At 33.5% G+C, this 23307-nt stretch overlaps 1 protein-coding gene across 1 annotated transcript; it reads right to left on the bottom strand.

The window, feature by feature from the left end:
* Positions 1-7712: 7712 nt before the first annotated feature.
* On the bottom strand, positions 7713-22396 carry LOC132306741 (transcriptional corepressor LEUNIG_HOMOLOG-like). Its single transcript, XM_059804286.1, has 19 exons — positions 22157-22396; positions 21604-21700; positions 17770-17867; positions 17471-17580; positions 17054-17349; positions 16870-16945; positions 16650-16761; positions 14052-14101; positions 13709-13957; positions 11933-12004; positions 10610-10828; positions 10109-10247; positions 9916-10022; positions 9496-9645; positions 9123-9278; positions 8896-9015; positions 8615-8812; positions 8211-8370; positions 7713-8054 (listed from the first exon to the last, which is right to left on the bottom strand). The coding sequence occupies exons 2-18, from the start codon at positions 21633-21635 to the stop codon at positions 8227-8229; spliced, it is 2328 nt and encodes a 775-aa protein (XP_059660269.1). The 5' UTR covers positions 21636-21700; positions 22157-22396; the 3' UTR covers positions 7713-8054; positions 8211-8226.
* Positions 22397-23307: the final 911 nt, after the last annotated feature.

Below are 23307 nucleotides of genomic sequence, written 5' to 3'. Positions count from 1 at the left end.
CTATTCGACTTTTTATCGCTAGAAATGGAGGATAACAATTCTCAAACTGGAGGTCTTTATTCGAATATCTTGTAGTATAAAAGAAAATTTATATTATTTTTTGAAATTGACTATTCACAAACTCAAACTCAAACTTACATCCTTCCCGTCAACCAATGACAAGGAATTGTTGTACAACTATAGTTGGGAATTTAATAACAACATTAAAAAGTTTCGTATAAGATTATATAAATGTAAAAAATAGTTGTAGCACTAGTAACACTAAAGTAATACTTTCACTTTCCTAAAAATAGTAACGAGTATTAAAATAATTTTAATAGTCCATTAAATATAATGGATGCAATGACACAAATGACACAACACTTTCTTTTTGTTCTAGGGTAAGAGCCAAACAGACGCCAACGTGTGGTTGGTCTGCCAATTATTCATGCTGCTCAATTTGTTGAGAGTTTGTGTGCAGTGGAATGGTTGTGGAATGTAATATGGACAGATAACCTAGAGGAATGGTTAATAGATTCAACTTGCTCTTTTATCCAATTTTAATTTTACCGAAATAAAATTAATTTCAAACCACAAAGCAAAAATAAAGTGCAAGTAAAGTAAATAGAGTTTGAGAGATGACACCAGGATTTTAGCGAAGAAACCCCAATTGGTAGAATAGACCAATTTTAACAGGAAAAACTTCGTTGGACTTTGCATTTCTGAAATAAACAATCCACTATGTTTGAAGCAAAGTATACCGAACTTTGACTTAATCTCACACTCTATCGTTCTACCAAAAACCAATTGCTGACAATCCCTGACTTTGCGACTCCCCCCATCCAACAGCTTTCGACCTCAGGCTTACTTTCGATCTCTGTAGAAGAGTTGCAGGTAGATCAAACAACACTCCACGAATGCTCTGACCCCTTCAAAGTGTGATCGTTTCACCCATTTTCTTCTAGATCTGAATTTGACGAAGAACAAATGAATTCTTTTTTTCGGAATTTCTGAATCTTCAATTATGCTCTAATTTCGATGAGATGGAGAACAACACTCATAAATCACTCTTGTGTTTATGTGTGTGCTCTCAAAAATAAAATCAGAAAAGTCATATTGATTTTCTGAATAAATAAAAATATCTCTCAAAGATGGCTCTCTAATAGATTTGAACTTTGTATGCAAAAGTCGTGTATAAAAATATCTCTTTAAAGGCTTTCTCAAAATATAGAATTGATTTTCCTTAAAGCCATGAATAAACCTAAAAGACTAATAAGGTTTATATAGAGTTTAGTATGACCTAATTCCTCTGAAAATATAGAAAATTTCATGCTTAGGACTTGGTACAATTCTAAACCAACTAGGAAAGAAATCTAAAACAGGAAACAAGAATTGTTATCTGAACAGGACTTGAACCGGTTCAAGATTGGCAGTAAGAATCCGAAGCCAATCTTGAAGGCCTTGAACCGGTTCAATGAGGCTGAACCAGTTCAAGTCTAGCAGACTTGAACTTTTAGGCTAAACTTAGTAAAAACCTTGTTTGGAAATATCTGAAAATATACCAAGTATGGAATGTGTCTTAACCTCTTTAGATTTCTTCCTAAAGTGTTATTCTTACCTTTCTCGAATAATCTCAGTCGCGGTAAATTTAAATAACCTTCCAATTCCGCAGTCACTGTTGATCCCGATATAGTAACTTGAAATTACAACTCGACTAGGACTTGTTTTGACCCCAAAAGTTGTCAATTATAAAATATATATTTTTCACAATCTCCCCAATATATATATCATAATCTCCCCCTTTGGTAATTTTATGACAAAACCCTAAAAACAACATGTAATCTACCCAAGCAGAAAAAACAAATTACAATGATTGTCAAAGAAATAAAACGGAACTCTTCTTGAACATCATGAAGCTTCAACACATGTAGCAACCTGTAATCTGCACATTAACTCAACAAAACTACCCGTGAAGTTTAATCAAGAAACATAAATAATCAACATATATCAATATATATATATATATATATATATATATATATATATATATCTTCTCCTTAATTCTAGAAACTCTCTCTCTCAAATATATATACATTTTTTCCCCTTTTTGTTACAAATTGACAAATAAAGCTCAACAAAGAAGGAAAAGAAATAATGTGGAAGAATTAATAAGAAGAGAGATTAAAACTATCATCTATGCATAAGACATTGTAATAAGCACAAAAACATGATGATATATAGCAGCAATAGAACCAAAGACAAGTATCCAAGATAACATATGTTCCATCCACAAGATAAATAAGACCAATCATGCTCAAAATCGCATGATATCTTAATCCAATCAAAAACAAAAATTCCTAATGAAAACTAAAAGGAAAATCATTTTGGATTTTTTTTCATTTTTCAAATTTTTTTTTTTATTTTTCTGATATTTGAACAAAAATTATGAGATAGCAATTTCCAAGAATTTCAAGCATACATGAGATCCAAAAATTTCTGAAGAATTTAAGAAAATTGTAAAACATAATTTTTAGACACCACAAATTATTCAATCAAATTAATTCTCAAGTATGTAATCACAACATGAAATTCAACTTGTAATTTTTATAAAAATTTAAAAATTTGCCTAACAAGTTCACATGTGTGTGTGTGCAATCCAACCTCATCAAATTTTAATCAAATCACATTGACCAACTGTCTAAATCATATTGATCGAAAAGCATCAAGATAAAATTGTTTTGAGCAAATTTTACTAAGCAAGGTGGCTTTCACTCTAAAGAGTGGACAGTAATTTCCTATTTCGACTTGTCTCCTCCTTTCTTTTTACTCAAATAACTCATCTTCAAAGTCTAATAGGAGTTTTCGAAGTAGTCTCAATAGGTAGTCTTTTCCTTAGTAAAGATTTTCAGCATTATTATTATTTTTAAGCACATGCTTTATTATTATTTTTTTTAAAAACAATAACCTTTATAACTTTTATGAGCAATATGACTTAGTCAATTTCACAATGATTTTCAATTAAATTGTTTCAGAGTTGGATTAGTGCACATGAAAAATATGAATTTAAGAGACTCATCTCTAAAAAGAAATAAACAAAGCAAATTGTCTTTCAACATATAAATTACACATCAAGAACCGTTTCATCAAATAATCATGTGTCCCCAATTTGCATTCAAAAATAATTAATTCAAGAGAAATAATTATCACTCATGCATTGACGAGAAAAATATGATCATCACTTTCTCATGAAAGAAAAACAACCTAAATCATAAACTACAAGATATGGTCCAATGGAAACAAGATATTCATCAAAGTATAATCCATGACTACAAAACCTCTTTAGAATTTACTTTGAGGGTTGGAAACAAATTCCATAGCATCAATTGGCATATACAACCTCAAATCCTCTTTCTTCACCCAAATAGCTTCCACTTTCAACTTTTGAAGAGATTTTTGAGGAACATTAAAAACATTCTTTTTCTTATGTGAGTTTATTTTAGCACGAAAATTTTTAGGTTTATTCCAATTACTTTGCTTTCTAGCATGAAACATATTTTGTGCAAAGGAATTATAACCATGAAAATCAAAACAAGAATTATCCCTTTTCTTTTATAACAATAGTGTTGACTATGTCTAGTTCTACTACAATAAGAATAATAAAACACATTGGACACCTTCTTAGATGCATAGGTTCAACAAAAAGCTTAGGCTTAACAATAGGCACATTCAAGTTCATGAGTTTAACAAAAACAGTTTGATCCTTTTTACTAAATGAAGCCTCATTAAAACCTAATTTAGTTTTATCACCTACAAGCTTACCAACATTAATCATCTTATCAAGCTTAATCTGTCCGGAAGTAAAAGCAATTAATTTCTCTTGAGATTTTTCCAATTCAGGTTCAAGAAAATTAATTTTAACAAGAAGAGATTTTCTAACAGAATTAGCTTAACTTACCTTGCTCTCGAGAATTTCTACTTTATCTTGAAGATTCTGAATATCAACTTTGTTCTCCTCAAGCAATTTATGTTTTTGCTCATTCTCCTTCTTCAAGGTATCATACTTCTTTTTCATCAGCTCTAGTTCCTCTGACTGCTTCTGACTAGCCTTTAACACTGCCTCAAAGATTTTCAATATATTGTTTTCACTTGGTTCTCTATTAATTTTCTGATCATTCGAATCATAAGAACCAACCTTGCTTAATGTCTTAAATTTAGTAAAATCTCCTACATAAAAAGAAGAATTATTAGCAGTATCATTATCAACATGAGCAAGAAAAGCACTAGAGGCATCTTTCTTATTTTTCTTATCTTTCAGTTTAGAAGGTTCTCCTTTAACACAATTTTTATTCTTTCTATTTTTAAAGAGTCTTCCATATCTTTTAGATAAACAAGAAAGTTCCTCATCAGAACTTAAACCATTAAAAACAAGATCGGAACTTAAACCATCAAAAAGAATATCCAATTCACCCTTATACATAGGATTTTCCATCATGAATTTTTGAAAACAAAAATAATTTTATTTTTCAAAAAAAAAAACTTCCACGAGAATTAACTCAATGTATAGAGGTTGGCTCTGATACCACTTGTTGAGAGTTTGTGTGCAGCAGAATGGTTATGGAATATAATATGAATAAATAACGTAGAGGAGTGGTTAATAGATTCAACTTGCTCTTTTATCCAATTTTAATTTTACCGAAATAAAACTTAATTCAAACCACAAAGCAAAAATAAAGTGCAAGTAAAGTAAATAAAGTTTGAGAGATGACACCAGGATTTTAGCGAGGAAACCCCAATTAGTAGAATAGACCAATTGTAATAGGAAAAACCTCGTTGGACTTAGCAGTCCTGAGATAAACGATCCACTATGTTTAAAATAAAGTATACCGAACTTTGACTCAGTCTCACACCCTATCGTTCTACCAAAAACCAATTGCTAACAATCATTGGCTTTGCGACTTCCCCGTCCAACAGCTCTCGACCTCAGGCTTACTCTCGATCTTTGTAAAAGAGTTGTAGGTAGATCAGACAACACTCCACGAATGCTCTGACCCCTTTAAAGTGTGATCGTTTCACCCCTTTTCTTCTAGCTCTGAATTTGACGAAGAACGAATGAATTCTGCTTTTTGAAATTTCTGAATCTTCAATTATGCTCCAATTTCGATGAAATAGAGAACAAGACTCCTAAATCACTCTTGTGTTTATATGTGTGCTCTCAAAAATAAAATCAGAAAAATCATATTGATTTTCTAAATGAATAAAAATATCTCTCAAATATGACTCTCTAATAGATCTGAATTTTGTATGCAAAAGCCGTGTATAAAAATATCTCTCTAAAGGTTTTCTCAAAATATAGAATTAATTTTCCTTAAAGCCATGAATAAACCTAAAAAACTAATAAGGTTTATATAGAGTTTAGAATGACCTAATCCCTCTACAAATATAGAAAATTTCGTGCATAGAACTTGGTACAATTCTAAACCAACTAGGAAAGAAATCTGAAACAGGAAACTAAAATTGTAATCTGAACAGGACTTCTTGAACCGGTTCAAGGGTGCTGAACCGGTTCAAGATTGACAGTAAGAATCCAAAGCCAATCTTGAAGGCCTTGAACTGGTTCAATGAGGCTGAACCGGTTCAAGTCTAGCATACTTGAACTTTCAGGCTAAACTTGGTAAAAACCCTGTTTTAGAAATATCTGAAAATATACCAAGTATGGAATGTGTCTTAACCTTTTTAGATTCCTTCCTAAAGTGTTGTTCTTACCTTTCTCGAATGATATCAATCGTGGTAAATTTGAACAACCTTCCAATTCTGCAATCGTTGTCAATCCCGATATAGTAACTTGAAATTACAACTTGACTAGGGCTTGTTTTGACACCGAAAGTTGTTAATTATAAAATATATATTTTTCACGATCTCCCCAATATATATATATATATATATCTCACACAATTCTCTTTGGATCCCTATTCCTCTCACACACACACACACTCACTCCCTAAAAACTATTAAAACCAATCTTCATTCCACTTTCACGTCCTCCTGCCATTTTAACAGTTAACAAAAGACAATTTTACTCGTTCTTGAAGTGCGTATTACGCATGCATGAATGTTATTGGTAGATAACGCTACTCAACTACTCCTTCCGTCCTAAATAAGTGTCATACTTTTCTTTTCTGTCTGTCCCAAAATAGGTCTCCATTTTTCTTTTTCAAACAATATTTTTTACATCTTTCCATATATGTTCTTTAAGTTTAAATTTTCAAATTTGAATTTTCAAAACTAAAAAGGCAATTTAGTAACTTTTCAGGGAGACAATGCATGTCTTACATATCCCCTTAAAAATTATTATTTTCAAAAATGACACTTAACCAACGGGCTAGTGGCCTAGCAATATCGGCCTCTTATTTCCCAAAGAGAGGCCAGGGATTCAAATCTCAAAAGAGACAAATGTGTGTAACCAAATAAATAAATAAATAAAGAAGAAGAGGAAAACAATGCATTTCAGAGATTTTACTAATATACGTATATTATAAACCAAATGGGTAATATCTCACCTGGTGCAAGCCCTCTTCTTAGAGGAAAGCTTGAATGTTCGAGCCTCCATACAAATAAGGATGAGTGTGTTTACTTAACCTTTTAAAAAAGAAAGTGTGTATATATATATATATATAAATTCATCATCATTTTACTCTCATTTTCAATTCAATTATATTTCATTATTTATTTTTTTAGTTTTGGGTTTACTCTTGACATTTTCTTTTGAGTAAACGGCAAGCATACCTAGGGTCTGTTTGGTACGTGTTTTATTTTTGGCGTTTTGTTTTAACCAGAAATAAAATAAGTGTTTTGTTGTAGAATGTTTTGCAACAAAATAAATGTTTTGTTGTAAAGTATTTTGAATACTAATTGAAAATATGTTTGGTAACGTCAATTTGTTTCTAGATTTTTAAAAGCAAAAACATGAAAACATATTTGATAAAGAAGTATTGCAAGCTTAAAAAATATAATGATTAGTTCAAAAATGTCATTTAAGAAATTTTTTTTTTTTTTAAAAAAAAAAAAATCATCGTTCATCGCTACAAAAGTGCAGAAACATAAAAACATCAAAATTGGTGTTTCAATTTTAATTAATACTATATAAAACAAAATAATTTTTACTGAACCCGACAAAAATAAAAATACCAAGAACAAAACGGTACGAAGCCCTAAATATTGTTAATCTCTTAATAAAGTCCAATTTAGACAGGACTGATAAAATTGATTCCCAGTCGTTTTCTTCCTCTTTTGTCTCCAAGCAATCATTCTTATCATTCTTACAATCTCAAGTCGCGTCATGTATGGCAACTGATTTAGGACACATTTGGTTTAGTTCTCCATTGTTATTATACAACTAAAAACTACAAAAATTGTTTGGTTTATAGTTTCTAAAAATAAAGAAGTACGTTTCCAAATAACGGACTTTTTTTTAAAACAAAATTTTATTTTCAATTTTTAAAAATTAAACCAAACAGACCTAAGCTTCCTGTCTAGTCACAGATTGTACTTGTGGCTTGAAGTGTCCTTTCAGACTGCATGGGCCTCAAATTATACAAAGCGGCCTAAGTTGACAATTTCTAGGAATTATTTTATAAAAACTCAATTAAAAAAATATATATTTTCGAGAATTGACTTTTATAATAGTTTTCTAAGTTTTTTAGCTTTGATTTTAGAAAAATAAACAAAACAAACCCTTAGAGCTTCCAATCTAGCCATGGATTTTACTTGTAACTAGCAATATCCTTTCAATTTACATGGGCTGCCATTGCACGCAAATCTCATGTCAAATAAAATACAGAGAGCAGCAAGAAACAAAGAGTTATGAGCTCCAAGAAAAGGCAAATTGACAAAGGGAGAAGAAGGAATCAAAGTTAAATAAATAAAAAAAGCTATCCACCACCCATGAACGGAAGCATATTAACGGCCAAACGGCCAAACTATCACGAACAACTTCTGACAAAGAAAGCGCTTCACCAAACAATCTGATCGGATCTGCATGCATCTCAGACATTCACCATCTTCAATCCAAGAAAGCCCTAGGTAAAAATGTCTAAAATTAGCTTATACCGCGACAAATAATACCTTTTGACAATGCATAGGAAACAAGCAACCGGAGTGCTAACACCCTGCTGTGACACTACCAGATTTACGAGTGGAAACAACCCAGCAGCTTCAAGATTATAATATATTACCATCTATCGTCTCCAATTATTTCCAGAGCTTGACAAAGCTGTCATGACTTGCTGAGGCAACCATTCCCCTGAGAGGCGATTGTGCCAAAGCAGCAACTATATTCTCGTGTGCTTGAACCGTCATGCTCTTGTTCTCAGCCATGTTCCACATTTCCATGGTCTGCGAACATATGGTTAAATATGAAAAAAAAAAAAAAAAAAAAAAATGAATATACGCGATCAACTAGATTTTAAGTCATTATTAAATGAACTTATGAAGCTGTTAAGAAATGATCATTCCAACACGAGAAATAACACTAAAAATAGGGTTCAGAGGAGGTAAAATAGGGGTCAATTACTAAACCAATTGGTTAGTCCTTAGAAAGGTTATATGCAAATATCTGAAGTTAAATAATAGGAATTACCCGCACTCCACCAATCACCAAGAGAGCTGAATAACTTGGATGAAAAACACAAGAATGGAACTGGTTTCCATTGGAGCTGTACTCATGAATGCACTCCCCCGAGGTCAATGACCAAACTTTCACAGACTCCTCGCTGACAGATGCCAAAAAATCACCGTTGAGGTCCCAACATAGGTAGTTCACAACTCCTGTGTGTCCCTGATAATAAGATGAAGAGTTGCATTAGTTGCTCAAAACACCACAGCGGAATCATGAACAGAATGCTATAAAAGCGTACAAACCGGGAATGAATGGGTTTGTCTGTCAGTTTCGACATCAAAGATGGACACCACCTTATCTGATGCAGCTGCCAGTAGCTGACCGCTTATCGGCTGAAATCTCACCTGAGCACTGCCTCCTTGCTAATAAGCAATAGATTAATTGGAATTCAAAGAAAATCATATTTGCAACTTCAAGAAAAAATATATGATGGAAAAGGAGAAAGTTACGACGATTTTTAAAGACCAACCTTGGAAATACGAGTGCATGAGAATGGGCTGATATTCCAGTAACGGATTTCATTGCTACTATCGCAAAAACAGAAAAGATCGTTCTTCTTGGGATGGAAATCCAGTGACATTACATGTGAACCATGTCCTGTATATGCCTGCAGACAATAGCTTGGCTGCAAAAATAAATCAAATAAGTACTTTCAGTAATGGTATAATAAAAAAATAAAAAAACATTTTATAAAGCTCATTTTTCAATATCAGAATTTTAAAAGCAGAAACAAAGCCTGTAAAGACAAGAATTACACGAACTGTTGCCATGTCAATGTGTAACCTTTAAAAAACAGATGAGACATGAGAAATTATCATATAGGATGGGGGAGAGAAAATTACATTAGCTGCATCCCATAATCGCACAGACTTATCAAATGATGCTGTTGCTAACTGAGTTGAATTCGGCCTGAAACGGACGTCAGTAATTAAATACTGATGTTCTTCTGGAGTGCTTTCTGTTTGCAGGGTATCCATGTTCCAAAGAACAGCCTAAGACCAAAAAACAGAAACAATTAACCAACACCCTTTGGATCAATGCTTCTTATTTGTTCAACTTTGTTACATTCACTTTACTAACAAGGAGGTAAGTAGAATGAACCAAAAGCTGGAAACAGTAGACTCGCAGCCACCTCTAGACGTAAATTAGTGATATTAGCCGTATATCATTAAGGATAATACCATGCCATGTATCAGTATAATGTAACCATGGTACTCATTCGTCAAATGTAGTATTTATCCCTACTGTACTATGCATCATACCTTCTTGTCATGTCCAGCGCTAGCTAGCAACTTCCCATCGGAAGAAAAATGACAGCAGGTAACCTTATTGCTCATCCGTATACAACCAACTTCCCCAAAGGAAAAACCTGAAGTGAAAAATCTGGCTGTGATTCGTGTAGAATTTTAAACAATTACTCCCAATATTTGCACAAGAACAAATGTAACAGGTTACCCTTAGAAGACTCTGTTTTGTGCTCAGTGAGACTTTGTTTTAATCCATATAAATCCCGCCCATCTCCTCCATCGTTAGAGAAAAATGATTCCACATTATCATCCAGGGAACCAGCATCTGCAAAATGTTCTATGTCATCCTGCACTAAGAAATAATGTTTCAGGAACCACGATAAAATTTCATAAAACTTCATCATTTACAAGACAGATTGACCAAGATAGACTTGATACCGAAACATGTTTTCCATTGATTGAAACTTTTTATGTGTACTTATTTATTATGTTGGGCAAATTGAATGCTCAAAATAAGGAGTAATATTTTCAAATTAAGGGAATCCAACAACTGAACTTATTGAATGGAAACTCATCTCATTCGTTTATTATTGCATTAACAGGTGAAAATATCATATACTAATACAACACAGTTGAGAAGTACAAACACAGTGGAGAAACCATATGTTTACATATACATACGTACATACATATATATGCTTGGGCATACCAGCTGATTTGTAGAGGATGCAAGACCTCCTGTTCCCTCTGCTCCAAACATCATCAAGCTTTTTGGCACACTGTTGACATGCTGCAGATTACTTGCGGTAGTTATCCCATCACCAGGTGTATGAGCTGATGATGGAGAGTTCGGTGAGGGACCCACCGTATTTCCAGTACCTGTACTGTTTGCAGCTCCAGAAGAAGTGTGTTTCCTTTTCCTGTTATTCTATATTATGAAAAACAGTAGGGAGGCATTAACTATTTTATAACTAAATACAAAAATAGGAAGAGAAAAAAGAGGATTTTCTGATGTAGGAAGGGTAGTGAGCTCTGATACCACTTGATGTAGGAAGGGTGGTGAGCTCTGATACCAATTGATGTAGAGGTGGGTAGTGTGAGTGATGTAGAACAAGAGAGAGAAGGAGAGAAGAGAGAGTAGACTAGGAAGAGAGAAGTGATGTAGAACTAGAACAGTGAAGTAGAGTGAGAAGAAATGGAAAGGAGAGAGTGAAGAGGAGGAGAAGAGAAAAATAATATGAGAGAGAGGACAAAGTTCACTGCAACAAACTATTTGGCTACCCCCTTTTCTTTTCTTTATTTTATTCTTTTATTGCACAAGAAGACAAAGTTCACTGCAGCAAATTACTCACTTTTCTTTCTTTCTCTGCTTTTGGTCTTTCTTTATTTGTTCCACTCTCTCACGTTTCTATGTTGTATCCATCTTTATTTGACCATTGCTTTTCTTTTCTTTATTTTATTCTTTTATTGCACAAGACAAATTTACAAAAGCTCCTTTTATATCATGAGGCACAATTCATGCGCCTGTAGGTGAGCCTTTAATAACATTGATCGAATTGGATTCGGACTCGGATCAGAATCCGATCCTTTGACAGGTCTAGCTGCAAGGCAGCATACCTTATTTATAGGCAAACCTAAGCCTAGTAATAATTAAAAGGAAATATTGCAAAACTACCCCATATTTATTATAATTCCTAAAATATATAGGAAAAATATAAAATCTATCTGTCATTCCCTCTCCTCCATGCGTAGGTGAGAGTCATATGCAATTCAAACTCTCGGGCCGTGCCCAATTCTTCATCAGTTTCCTTTTCCTGTTATTCTATATTATGATAAACAGTCGGTTGGCATTAATTATTTTATGACCAAAGAAAAAATAAGGAAGAGAAAAAAGACATAATCAGTAAATTCAAATTCTTTTAATGGCAGAAAAAATTTAATTACAATTGCAAATGGCATATTTATGTAAACAGGTCGATAATTCAGCTTTAAAGTGAGATAAAGTAATTATGTCTACATAAGGAAGCACAACCTGTTGCAATTGTTGCTGTTGCAACTGGTCCTGTTGTTGAGAGGAAGACTGCTGCATCTGTGCCATCTTCATCTGTAAATATACCCACTAAAAACTCAGAAGAAGGCACTTGTAGCCTTTAGGAACCAACAAATATATACTGAAACACCATATATTGGTGAAAGAACACAGGATGCCAGTTAATAAACTGAGCAACGAATGCAAGTTAATAAATACAGGAAAGACAAGATATGGTTTTATGTGCATGAGAACTAGGTTTTTTCAAAATATATGTCTATGCATGCATGAATATGTAGGCATAGACATACTAATACATATATGCACCAATTATCTGAAGGGAATATATACATGGAATTGCATAATACTCGCTCTCCCAAAATCTTGGGCTGTTTGGGGAATCCAGCTTTTTATTGTAGCATGTTTTTAATACTTTTTTATTGTATTGAAAAGAGTGAATTTACAAATTTATCCTTGTTAAAAGACAAAATAGTACTCCATAATTAGTGCACTTGTTTTGTCAAATGGATAGCTTGGGAATGTTATAAAATATAGCACATCTATTTTTGGAATGGGACATGTATTTTGGGACATCTCAAAATAGAAAGATGGACAAGAATTTTTGGGATGGAGGGAGTAACCTCACATAGATAGATTACCTATGCATCTATCAACATGGTATTAAACATCAATCATGCTCAAAGCATAGTTCTTATCATTGACAGTGTTAGGAAAAAACCCTATAGAATCAATATAACAAAATTTGTCAACATTATTATTAATTACAGCAATGTTAACTTTTGCATGTCACCTCTTATTATTGGTAAGCACAATATGCGCATCAATATAGGATTTCAGAGGCTGCGGTTATGGAAGTATATGTTTGATAATATACTTGGCCAGTCAGCCATGCTCTTGACGTAGTTGCCCAACTCTCCTTTGGGAGCATCTTGAAAACTACAGACTAAAAAAACTTCTCATTATCCCTTTCTATTTTATTTTATTAGTAAACGACTTTTCCCTATTATATTAATTAGCTACCAGCTGAAGGTTACAGTTAAGTCTATTAAAGTGCAGAATTAAGCTTATACTTGGTTGGCCACGATAAGTTATCAATCAAAGCACTTGGAAAAACCTATCCAAAACTTGCAGGCTGAGTACTAGACTCAAAAAATAAAAATGAAATAAAAGACTGATTTTTCGGTCAGATCTAGTAAGATGGAGTTGTGGGCCTTGCGATATTATCATCTTTTTGCCCGTCTTGTTTTAAAACACCCTCAGAATAAATAATGTTAATTCAATGGATACTATTCTTTACAAGTTGTTATAAGAAAGGGGTTTTAGCTGGATATGAATATAAACCTTTTTACCTATAATTCTAAATCTATTCCTCCCTTAAAGCGCCACTTAAACAACCGTAACTTTAAGTAGTTATTCAAATATTATAGCTGGTGATTTTCTGTAAATCCAGGCACTTGAATGCTTTTCAAAACCTAGTGTGTGTGTGTGTGTGTGTGTGTGTTTTATATTTTACAGGTTTGTTCAAACAGTTTTATTGTCTATCAAAAATTGTAACCTTCATAAACTATAAAATTATAAGTTTCTGTAAAAACATTTCCATGATTATAGTGGAGGCTTGAACCCTTGACCTCTCTTTGGGAAGTAAGGGTCTGATACTGCTAGGCCACTAATTAGGGTTTGACAATTACTAAAAAAGACAACCATTCTAGCCTACTGCCTACAACAGATATTATTTGTTATTCGAGAAGATTCTCTAACCTTTGGTGAATTTGATTGCACAGGAGAGCATATAGACCCGTCATTTCTTGTGGGTTGACCATCTTTTGCGTTCAGGGTACCCCGAGGTAATCCACTTAGCCCATAATTAGGTGAACTTCCAAATTTTCCTTGTGCCTGAGCTTGTGCCAAGGCCTGCTGTTGTTGTGATGCCAGAAGAAACTGATTTTGGGTCTGTACATTACCTTTTTGTACTTGTAAACCTAAACCTGGCCTTAGTTGGTCAATTCCCTACATTATATAGCAGCAATTTAAGTCATGAACTAGTAAAAATTAAGACTGTAACAAAAACTGTACAAGAGACAGAGCATCTTTAATAACTCACAGTTAGAGGCCAACCCTTCAATGGAAGACCAGGGACACCTTGATTAAGTCCTGAGAAGCAGCAGAAACACCATGGCAATAATTATTTACACATCATGCAACTATTAATCAAACATAATTTTGACAAAAAATGCTCAGCCTGTTGGTTTTTTTAATGACTGAGAAGTGAGTATTTATCTAGACAGAAGAGGGAGGGGTTCTGAAAGCAATATGACATTTTATACATGAATCAAAGAGAACCTGGTATTAAAAAAAAAAAAAAAAAAGAGAAAGAGGCGTCTTGTTTTCACTTCATAGAGCATGTTGGTAACACATATTTCACAACATATTCATGCTTAAAGGTGTCTCTATTGCCTCCACAAATAGGGATTGTATTTTCACTTCTCACCAACCCCTAGATGTGGTTAATCTCAACCATGTGGAAGCTCTCTCAGCAATTGAGATCAGTTAAGCATTGCAAATACATATATTTCACAATATATTCGTGCTTAAAGTTGTCGCTATCGGCTCCATAAATAGGGATTGTATTTTCACTTCTCACCAAACCCTGGATGTGGTTAATCTCAATCATGTGGAAGCTCTCTCAGCAATTGAGATCAGTATGAATCTGGGTGATTTAAAGCTTTCTGCTTCCAATGTCTTATCTGTTCTTTATATAGCTTGACGCAGCAAAGTCACTACAGGCAAATCGAGGCTTGTTCACGGTTCATTGAAAAAGATGATCAACTTGGAGTTTCAAATTTACCAGCTGAAAGTGATTTCTCCTGGGAGAACGACTGAATCAAATTTCTTCCCCAAGGTCCTTGAATTTTCTCCCTCCAAAACACGGAAGGGAAATGAAGGTTCTTGACTTCTCCCTTGGAGATTCAGATTTAATAGCTGCGGGTGATCCTTTTCAGTGAGCAACTGATTCAAATATACCTCATAAGGGCCTTCGGATTTGCCCTCCAATAAAATTGCTGACCTCTCCACTGGCACTGCTTAATTCAGGTTTCAAAAGCTGACAATCTAATAGCAAACTCCTTAACATAAAGCAAAGCCACTTCTTAGAAGAACTTTAACGTCTGAGTTCCCACTTGAAAATATTGTTTGCTTTTAGTTGAATTTTTTTCTTTTTAATTTCTTTCCAGCTCATTGTTGTTTTTTTGTTCCCCCATTACCCTTGTTGCATTGAACTTCTGCTCTCACAATTGTATTTTCACCCCCTTTTAACAAAAACTGAGTTGCTTAATTGAAAATACAGAAGAAACAATTCCCACATCTAAAAATTAGGATCGGTGTTCAAGCGCTAAGCACCCACAAGTTTTCTCAAGTGCTTTGACAAGAAACAATTTTTAGAATTCCCTGCTCTATCTTTATATCTGTTTGTCACTTCGCAGGGTGAACCCACTTTTACTTCTTATCCAACAGAATACAGCAACGCATAAAAATTAAAAAAATAAAATTAATTAATTAATTAATGAAAAAAAAAAAAAAAAAGATCAACCGCGACCCGGTAGGCAAAAAGTTAGGTCAGTACTCAAATATTTTCAAGTTCTTTCTTCCCAAGCACATCCTTATATTGCATAAACTAAGAGTTTTGTGAGTTATCTAACTTATTCCCATGTTTATCTTCAAATCACATCAGTGGCAGTATATTAGCAGTGAGTCAGTGACAAGAATAGATGACAAGAAATTACTATGTTATAAATAGAGCTAATTGGTAATTATAAAAACAATCTCAAAATGAAAAGTTAGACAATATCTTTTTATTTTTCGGTAATAGTTCCCCTCCTTTGCTTCCACGTTTAACTTGGTTTAAAACTTTGGAGCTGTCAAATATGTTTTAACCCTACGTTCCTGAAGGGGTGGACTCAGTTTTTCCCCCAACTTTCGAATTTTAAGATTTGCTTCACCAGGGACATTGTCATCAACGTCAATCCTTATTTGCTTTTGCAGTTACAAGGAAAGATGTTAAAATAACATACTGGCAACTTGTTCCATCAATTAGAGCCATATTATGGCTGCCTCACCTTATAGCATACTTAATTGACCCCCGCAAGCACAAATTCACCAGGGACGTTACTCATAACCACTCGGCACTCTTGCATATTTGTATCTATGCCATCAACATGTGTCATTGAGTCAGAACATATGATCACAACATCTATAGTATTCTCTTTTAGTCTAGGCTATGTGGTAGATTGACTTGACTTTGATAGTGCATAATTTTTATCCTTCATATCCAAACTTATCTAAGAAGGAATTGACAAATCATAGGAGTAGCTGTGAGGAGGACATGAACTTGCACAAACATCCATATATCAATTAATTGCCTAAACCATAAAAATGCTAATGGAAACTATGTAAAAGACAAAAACAGCATGAACCAAAAACTACCGCGTGTTTTCCATTGGAATATATCACCCTGCAAAGATAATTTGTCCCAACTTTTATACAGCTTTATGAAGAAAGTTGGAACAGGGACGCTTCAAACTTATAAACAAATTAACACATTGTTTAAAACTAAGAATTAGTAAATCCATAATTTGCCTCATCATATAAAAGAAATGTGTTCATATAGTAGAACCCTTTCATTCTGGAGGGTTTAATTATATACCTGGACCACCTAATCCAGACTTTGACTGCAAAGCTGCTTGTCCATACACTGATGAAGGATCCATGGGTAAAGATTTATGTGTTGCACCTAAGTTAACTTCCCCTTTGATGTCCTACGAGTTCCAACGGTTACAAGACCCAGGTGAAACAAAGCAAAAGACTGACTATAAAATAACAAATACAAAAGGAGCAAATGTAAGAGCAATAGTCCAAGTAGTTACAGTGGTCAATTGAGTTCTTCCCTGCATTTGCTGCAAAGCTGAAGACATGCTCCCAGAATTGCCTTGTACCAACTGGCTGAACCAACAACAAGAGCAAGAATAACAAGTGATCTTTTCAAGCTAGGTGAACTAAAAGGCAAAGAATTTGATCTCAAATGCACAAAAAAGGTTGTAATGATTTTACCCTTGATGATTGGTGGCTGATTTGAGAATGGCCATCCTATTGACATCAGTAAGGGCTGGAGATGCTTCCGAATCCATTGAATGAGGTTGCTTCATACGTTCTTCATACATTTTCATTGCCAATACACTGGCTGATGGTTGCCCCATCATTCCTTCAGTGTTCATAGCATTGACAGGACCACTAAGGTGAGGATGATTGGGATCCCTCCGATTCAACTGAGGATTGCACTGCTGCATAAGTTGCAACTGCTGCATTTGCAACTGTTGTTGGTGCTCTCTTGCTTTCATTTGTTGCGTCTGATTTTGCATTTAAAAAGTGAAGAAAAATAATATCATATTGAATCCATCCCGAGAAAATAGAAAGAAAAAAAGACATCATAACGGAAACAGCAAAAAAAAATCTGAAATTTAAAGACACCTCTATATAAGATGCTGCAGCCTCTGAATGTTTCTCATTTGTCCGTGCAATGAAGATGTCCCAGAAAACAGACCACCATTCAAAGAGAAATCCTCCAGGTGCATCAATTGCTGCAAATCAAGACTAAATTTTTAATTCACATACCAGATCACCCTAATTTTTTATTTTTAAAAGGATAGTTTCAAATAATTAGTGGAACAAGAATCCTGTACACAGAAACTTATCAAGTAAGCTGTATCCTCACTCACTACAACATAATATGAGACACTACTATGCCAGGAATCAGCTTATAATATTACCTACTGGATCTGTAGCAACTTTCCCTTCAGTCATGAAAGCTTTTGCAGAGGCATGCAATTTTCTTTTCAGCAAATAATCATAAATGTAAACGTCAAGCCTAGCAAAAAGAACCAAAGAAGTCAAAAGTAAAGATCAACATGCTAATCACTTTAAATTGATTGGAGTTTGTGAAGAAACAAAACAAACATGCTTTAGGTTGCTGATGCCAGCAGGAGGAGAAGTGAGAAAAAACAACTTCTGTATCTAATAATTCAATTCAATAAATCCTTATCGGAGATCCTTTTACTGCCAGATACAAGTTTGTTTTTCCATTCGCCTCTATGGCCGTAACTGCAGCATAAACATGCTATTATATCTTTCTTTACTATTTCAGTTATTTTAATTTTGGTCTTTCTTTCCCCTAGCATTACCTTGATTCATGTCAATCTTGTTCACTGGTGCAGTTCTTGTTCTTCAATGCAGAGTGCTAAACCATCTTAGTCAGTTTTCCCTCATTTGATCTCCAATGAATGCTAGTTTAACCATTTAAGGAATATAATCATTTTAAAAATATTTCCACATAGCATTTCAATCACGCTTATTATAACGACCCACTCCACCACATGGTATGATATTCCCCCACTTTGGGCCGGAGCCCGCACGGTTTTGCTCTTGGGTTTTACCCCAAAAAGCCTCGTACCAATTGGAGATAACACCACCACATATAAGCACTTCACCTTTCCCTTACCCAGGCAATGTGGGATTGTGCACCCGTAGCTCGCCCAATGTGATAGCCTGCCAGTGCCTCGCACCCGCCCACAAGGTCGCCACACTCATCATATGAATTTATGAACATATTTCTCTTGACCGCCAAGCATTTTGACCCACAAAGCCCGGTTGATTTAATAAACGTTTTATACAATTTATCTTCTAATTTCAAATGTATAAATTGATAATACAATATCTTTTTTCAACTTTCTTTTTATTTTATTTATTTTTGCAACACTCCCTTTTTACTTTTTTTATAGTTTGGACATCTCCATCCCATCACTAAGTTTCCTGGGATAATAATAGCCCTTTCCCTTTCTATCCTCCAAGGACCTCTTTTAATATTCTTTTTATACATTTCAATAATATTATTCCATTTTACATTAGGTTCATCTTCCAAATCCCATGTTACTTGGTTCTTATATAATTTACTTTCTACCTTTTATATTCCACTACCTAGTTCTCGGATTTCTAATATCATTTTTCTTTCTTAATTATACTTTAATACGTACGTCTAAAATTGTCAACCTATGTTATGGTCAAAGTGGCATAGATTTCAATGGTTACTAAATGCTCATATCTCTATTTAAAATAGGTATTGGAAAATAAATGATCATATGCCACTCGTGGTTGTTAAAATCCCAATCCGGATCATAGGATCTTACGCTACGATCCCAAATTGCCAAATCAATCCGGATAGCATGAAGAATCGCTTGATCGCAGTAAGATTAGTATGATTGAAGTTAGGATTGTAGAATCTTGTAGGATCTTACGATTCCACTGATCCTCCTAAATCGTGCTGTTTTACTATTTTTCTGGATTTATTTGGGCCTACTTCTTGGCAAAGATATTTAAGGTTTTTAACTATAAAGTCCAACACCTTAGCCTAATTTCATTTAAGGGAAAAAAAGAACAAAAGGCAGAAACCCAACTTCAAAGGTAAGCAAGATCTAGCTCTGAACTTCGAAGGCATACCTCAAAACTTCAAAAAATTCCTCTATTTTGTTCTATTCTTCTTGATTTTTATTTTTTTCCACCTTTCTCAAAACAAAAAACAAAGAGAGCTCAATTGTCATGCCTATTATTTGCCCATTCTAAACAAAAAAGAGAAGCTTTGTTTTCTCCCCTCTATTCTTTCTCTCTCTGTTTGTTTTTCTTCTTAACCAAAAAAAAAAAAAGATCTTTCCAACAAAATTCTCAGATAATTAAGCAACTATATAGTTATTTTCTCTCTATTTCTTTATTCCTTTTTTTTTTTTTTACTCTTTGTTTAGGCTTTTCCTTAACTGCTTATGTGAAATTTTGCTTTACTATTATGTTGATGCTCTTGCATAGAGGAAATTAAAAAATTGGTTTAAGTGTTTGTCGAGTCTCACTATCTTAGTATCTTTCAATGTTAACTGATCTTTGCCAGAATGTTGAAGATATTGCGTTTAACCTTATTCTCTATTTATTTGAAAATAGTTTTATTCAGAAAGTTTAAGTTATTTTTATACTAATTTTATAGAATCTTACGATCCTCGATCCAATCCTATAGACCCTCCATCAATCCTCCGTGGAATCCCAATCCTAACCACCTTGATGCCACTAGGAAATCTAGGATCAATGTTATTTCTATCTCCAAATAACATTTCATCATTCACCATCTTCGACCTTCCATAAGTTTTTTCCTACACAACTAAAGTCTCCTCTAACATGTAATTTCCCTCCTTCAGGTATTCTTTGTAGCAGTTCATTCATAAATTCTCAGCATTGTGCTTTAATGTGTTCTTCTAGTCATGCTTGAGGCTCACAAGTGTCAATCATATTAATTTTTAAAATAAAATTGATATTTACACTTCGCTTTTGTACAGTTGCACCCTACTTTTTTTAGGTGTCAGTATTAAGCATAACTTATATGCCTGGAATCAAATGATTACGAGATAGACAATGAGACAAAGCCAAGACCAATCTGTCTTGAATTGTATTGTGTCTATGTAGCAAACTATAGTATAGGATGGGGTGGGAAAGACACGTTCAATTTAGACACCAGCATTTTTTAGATCAAATCGATTTCTTAACTTCAAAGACCTGATTTCTACCAATTCTTGTTTAATTCATGAAATCTTAGCGTTTTAAAAAAAAAAAAAAAGGAAATAAAATTAAACAATTGAGCTTCAAAACCACTCTCCCACCAAAATTTTCCCAAAAAATACTCTTACACACTGTTTTTTTAGGAGTATTTTAATTTCGTCATTTCCTTTATTAATTAATCAAGTGGAGTGCATATGTAAAAAAGGGGAAGGGGAATGCCAATAACATATCCATTTTTTTTAAATAAAAGTTTAATTTACATAATCATATACCATTTTCAATTTTCAATTGAGCGCAATAACTTCTTTTAGATCATTATCATCTAGTATCTCTACGTTCTTTATATATCTATCTTTTCGAGTGTTATAAAAAATTATATATGTTTTACAATTTCTTCTTTTGACTTAGTTTCTTATATACATGCTATATTAATCCCCCCTTCTAATCATAGTGTCTATCCACGTCCATCTTTTACAAGCCAAAATTCCTATTTCTAAGTTGTCATTCCAAGTATGTTATGTTGAACTAACTTCTTTACCTGCACTCGGCCAAAATACCCTAAAAGCTAGTTTTCACCGCATCTGAAACCGATGCCACATCCTTTCCCCATTTTTCGAATAACCAAAAGTTGATACAATGTGTTTCTAAAGGAAAATGCACTAGTATCTACTTAAATGTCCTCAAATTCATAATCATAGGGATCTACTAATGTTTTGCATTGCCTTTCCGCAAACTAACACAATCCTCCCGTTAAAGCATGACAATGGTGGAGTTCTTTCAATAGTGCAACTACTTGTCTTAATTGAGTTGCCTTTTCTGTTTTCTGAAACAAGAACAACATAAAGCACAAGATTCAAGCTTCCATTTTCACTCATTTCCCACAGTCTCTCAGCAACCAAAGTTACAAACAAACCAAGATCAGTGGGAAGCAAATTAAGCAGGGAAATAATGAAAGGGAAAAAAAAGAAAAAAAAAAATATCTGAAATTCAGAATGAAAATGAACATGACTTACATCTTATCAGCTTCCCAATTACTCTGCGCCATGATTTGGTCCAAACACAAGCTGCAGAAGAACTAAAATGCAATCACCGTCCTTGTGTAATTAAGCCCTGCACAATTAAAGAGCTCTCTCGCATTAGAAATCAAAAAAATCATGAATAATTCAAAGAATTCACACCAAAACTTTCAAAACAGTTCCAATTGTTTCATCAAACTGAAATGCAAATCATACCAACCCATTAGATCAAAGCCTGCATTGCCTATTCAAACAAGATCAACACACCATAAAACCCTAATTCATGCTAAACCAATAACAAAAACAACCAAAACGAAACGAAATTTACAAACAATACAAGATATTCACTAAATCTACTTTTAATATATATATATATATATATATATATATATATATATAAAAATCAATATAGTGATAGTGATCTGAATTCATAAATTCTTATGGCTATTTAATTTTAACTGAGAAAATTTTGAATCTTCGCGAGGGAATTGCAAATTCCTGGAGTAAATGAACTAAAACGGCTTGAATTTCAACAGTGGGAGAAACAAACCAGAATCCATACGCTGATCGCGATCCGAAATACGCGTGCCTGTATATGTATCTACAGTACTTCGGAAGTTTGATTGCGTAGAAACTCCTAGCGATGAAAAATTTGCAAATTTTCTCGAGAAAATTGTGAATTCAAGGTGAAGCAGAAAAGCTCGGAGCTTTAACCAGATGGAGAGAGTGGAGAGAAAATTGTATGACTTGAAGTAGTCTTAATTTAACAGAAGAGTACTGTGAGAAATGAACCTCTAAACCTGAGGTTTGGAGGACAACTGTACGAGTCAAGAATTATTTACTTTTGTTGGTTCGGAATTAGGTTAGGAAGGTTGCTCTGGTGTGACTTATCGTGAGCTCAAAACTTGAAATAAGGGATTTTAAAGTGCCGTTACGACTAATTATAGACTCGATTCCGTTGGGATAATGTTTGGATCCGTAATCAAGTAGGTAGGGTGTTTTTTGCGGGCATTGTGAATTTGGGTTGAAAGGAGACGTTAGAAGTTCTTTCCATTGGATCGGGGTGGAGAACATTAGAGTTACATAATTAATATGAGTAAGTTTGCAGATAAATAATTTAATTGGTAAAAAAAACTTATCTTATTAAATTACTATCATACATTCGTACTATCTTATTAAATTTACTATCATGACCTTATTGTTCTGTTTGGTAGGAACAAAAAAATTTAGATGGAAGGAAGAAAAGAATAGATGAATGATACATCTCTAAAGAATAGATTGTGTATTTCCTTTTTCTTTTTCCGTTGGATAAAAGAAAAAAGAATAAATTTATAATTTACTATATTCGTTAAGAGATAATGAAAGATAAAGTTTTAATTATTTTTACCATTACATTCAATAAAATTTATAATATTTTAATTTATAGATGATGATAGTATTGTAAGTTAAAACTTGTAAAATTTATGATAGTATTTAATTTAAAATTACTATAATAGTTCACTTATATTTTCTCCTTTCTTCCTAACAAAGGATATTATTGGATATAATGATAAAAATAATTAAAATATTCTCTTTCCTTCTTTCTTAAAAAAATTGGTTTAAGTGTTTGTCGAGTCTCACTATCTTAGTATCTTTCAATGTTAACTGATTTTTGCCAAAATGTTGAAGATATTGCGTTTAACCTTATTCTCTATTTATTTG

Source organism: Cornus florida, unplaced genomic scaffold, assembly GCF_030987335.1.
Source record: "Cornus florida cultivar Cherokee Brave unplaced genomic scaffold, ASM3098733v1 CherokeeBrave_3.0.0_Hap2_Chr05, whole genome shotgun sequence".
Lineage (NCBI taxonomy): Eukaryota > Viridiplantae > Streptophyta > Magnoliopsida > Cornales > Cornaceae > Cornus > Cornus florida.
Note: the sequence above shows the minus strand (reverse complement) of the source record. Positions and strands in the feature narration are given on the sequence as shown.

Excerpts from the sequence above, each read along its gene's own strand:
- LOC132306741 (XM_059804286.1), bottom strand. The coding sequence starts at position 21,635 with ATGGCGCAGAGTAATTGGGAAGCTGATAAGAT. Across the intron at positions 10,023-10,108 it reads CAAAACAGAGTCTTCTAAGG|GTTTTTCCTTTGGGGAAGTT; the intron begins GTAACCTGTTAC and ends TTTTCACTTCAG. Across the intron at positions 9,279-9,495 it reads GATTATGGGATGCAGCTAAT|CCAAGCTATTGTCTGCAGGC; the intron begins GTAATTTTCTCT and ends TTATTTTTGCAG.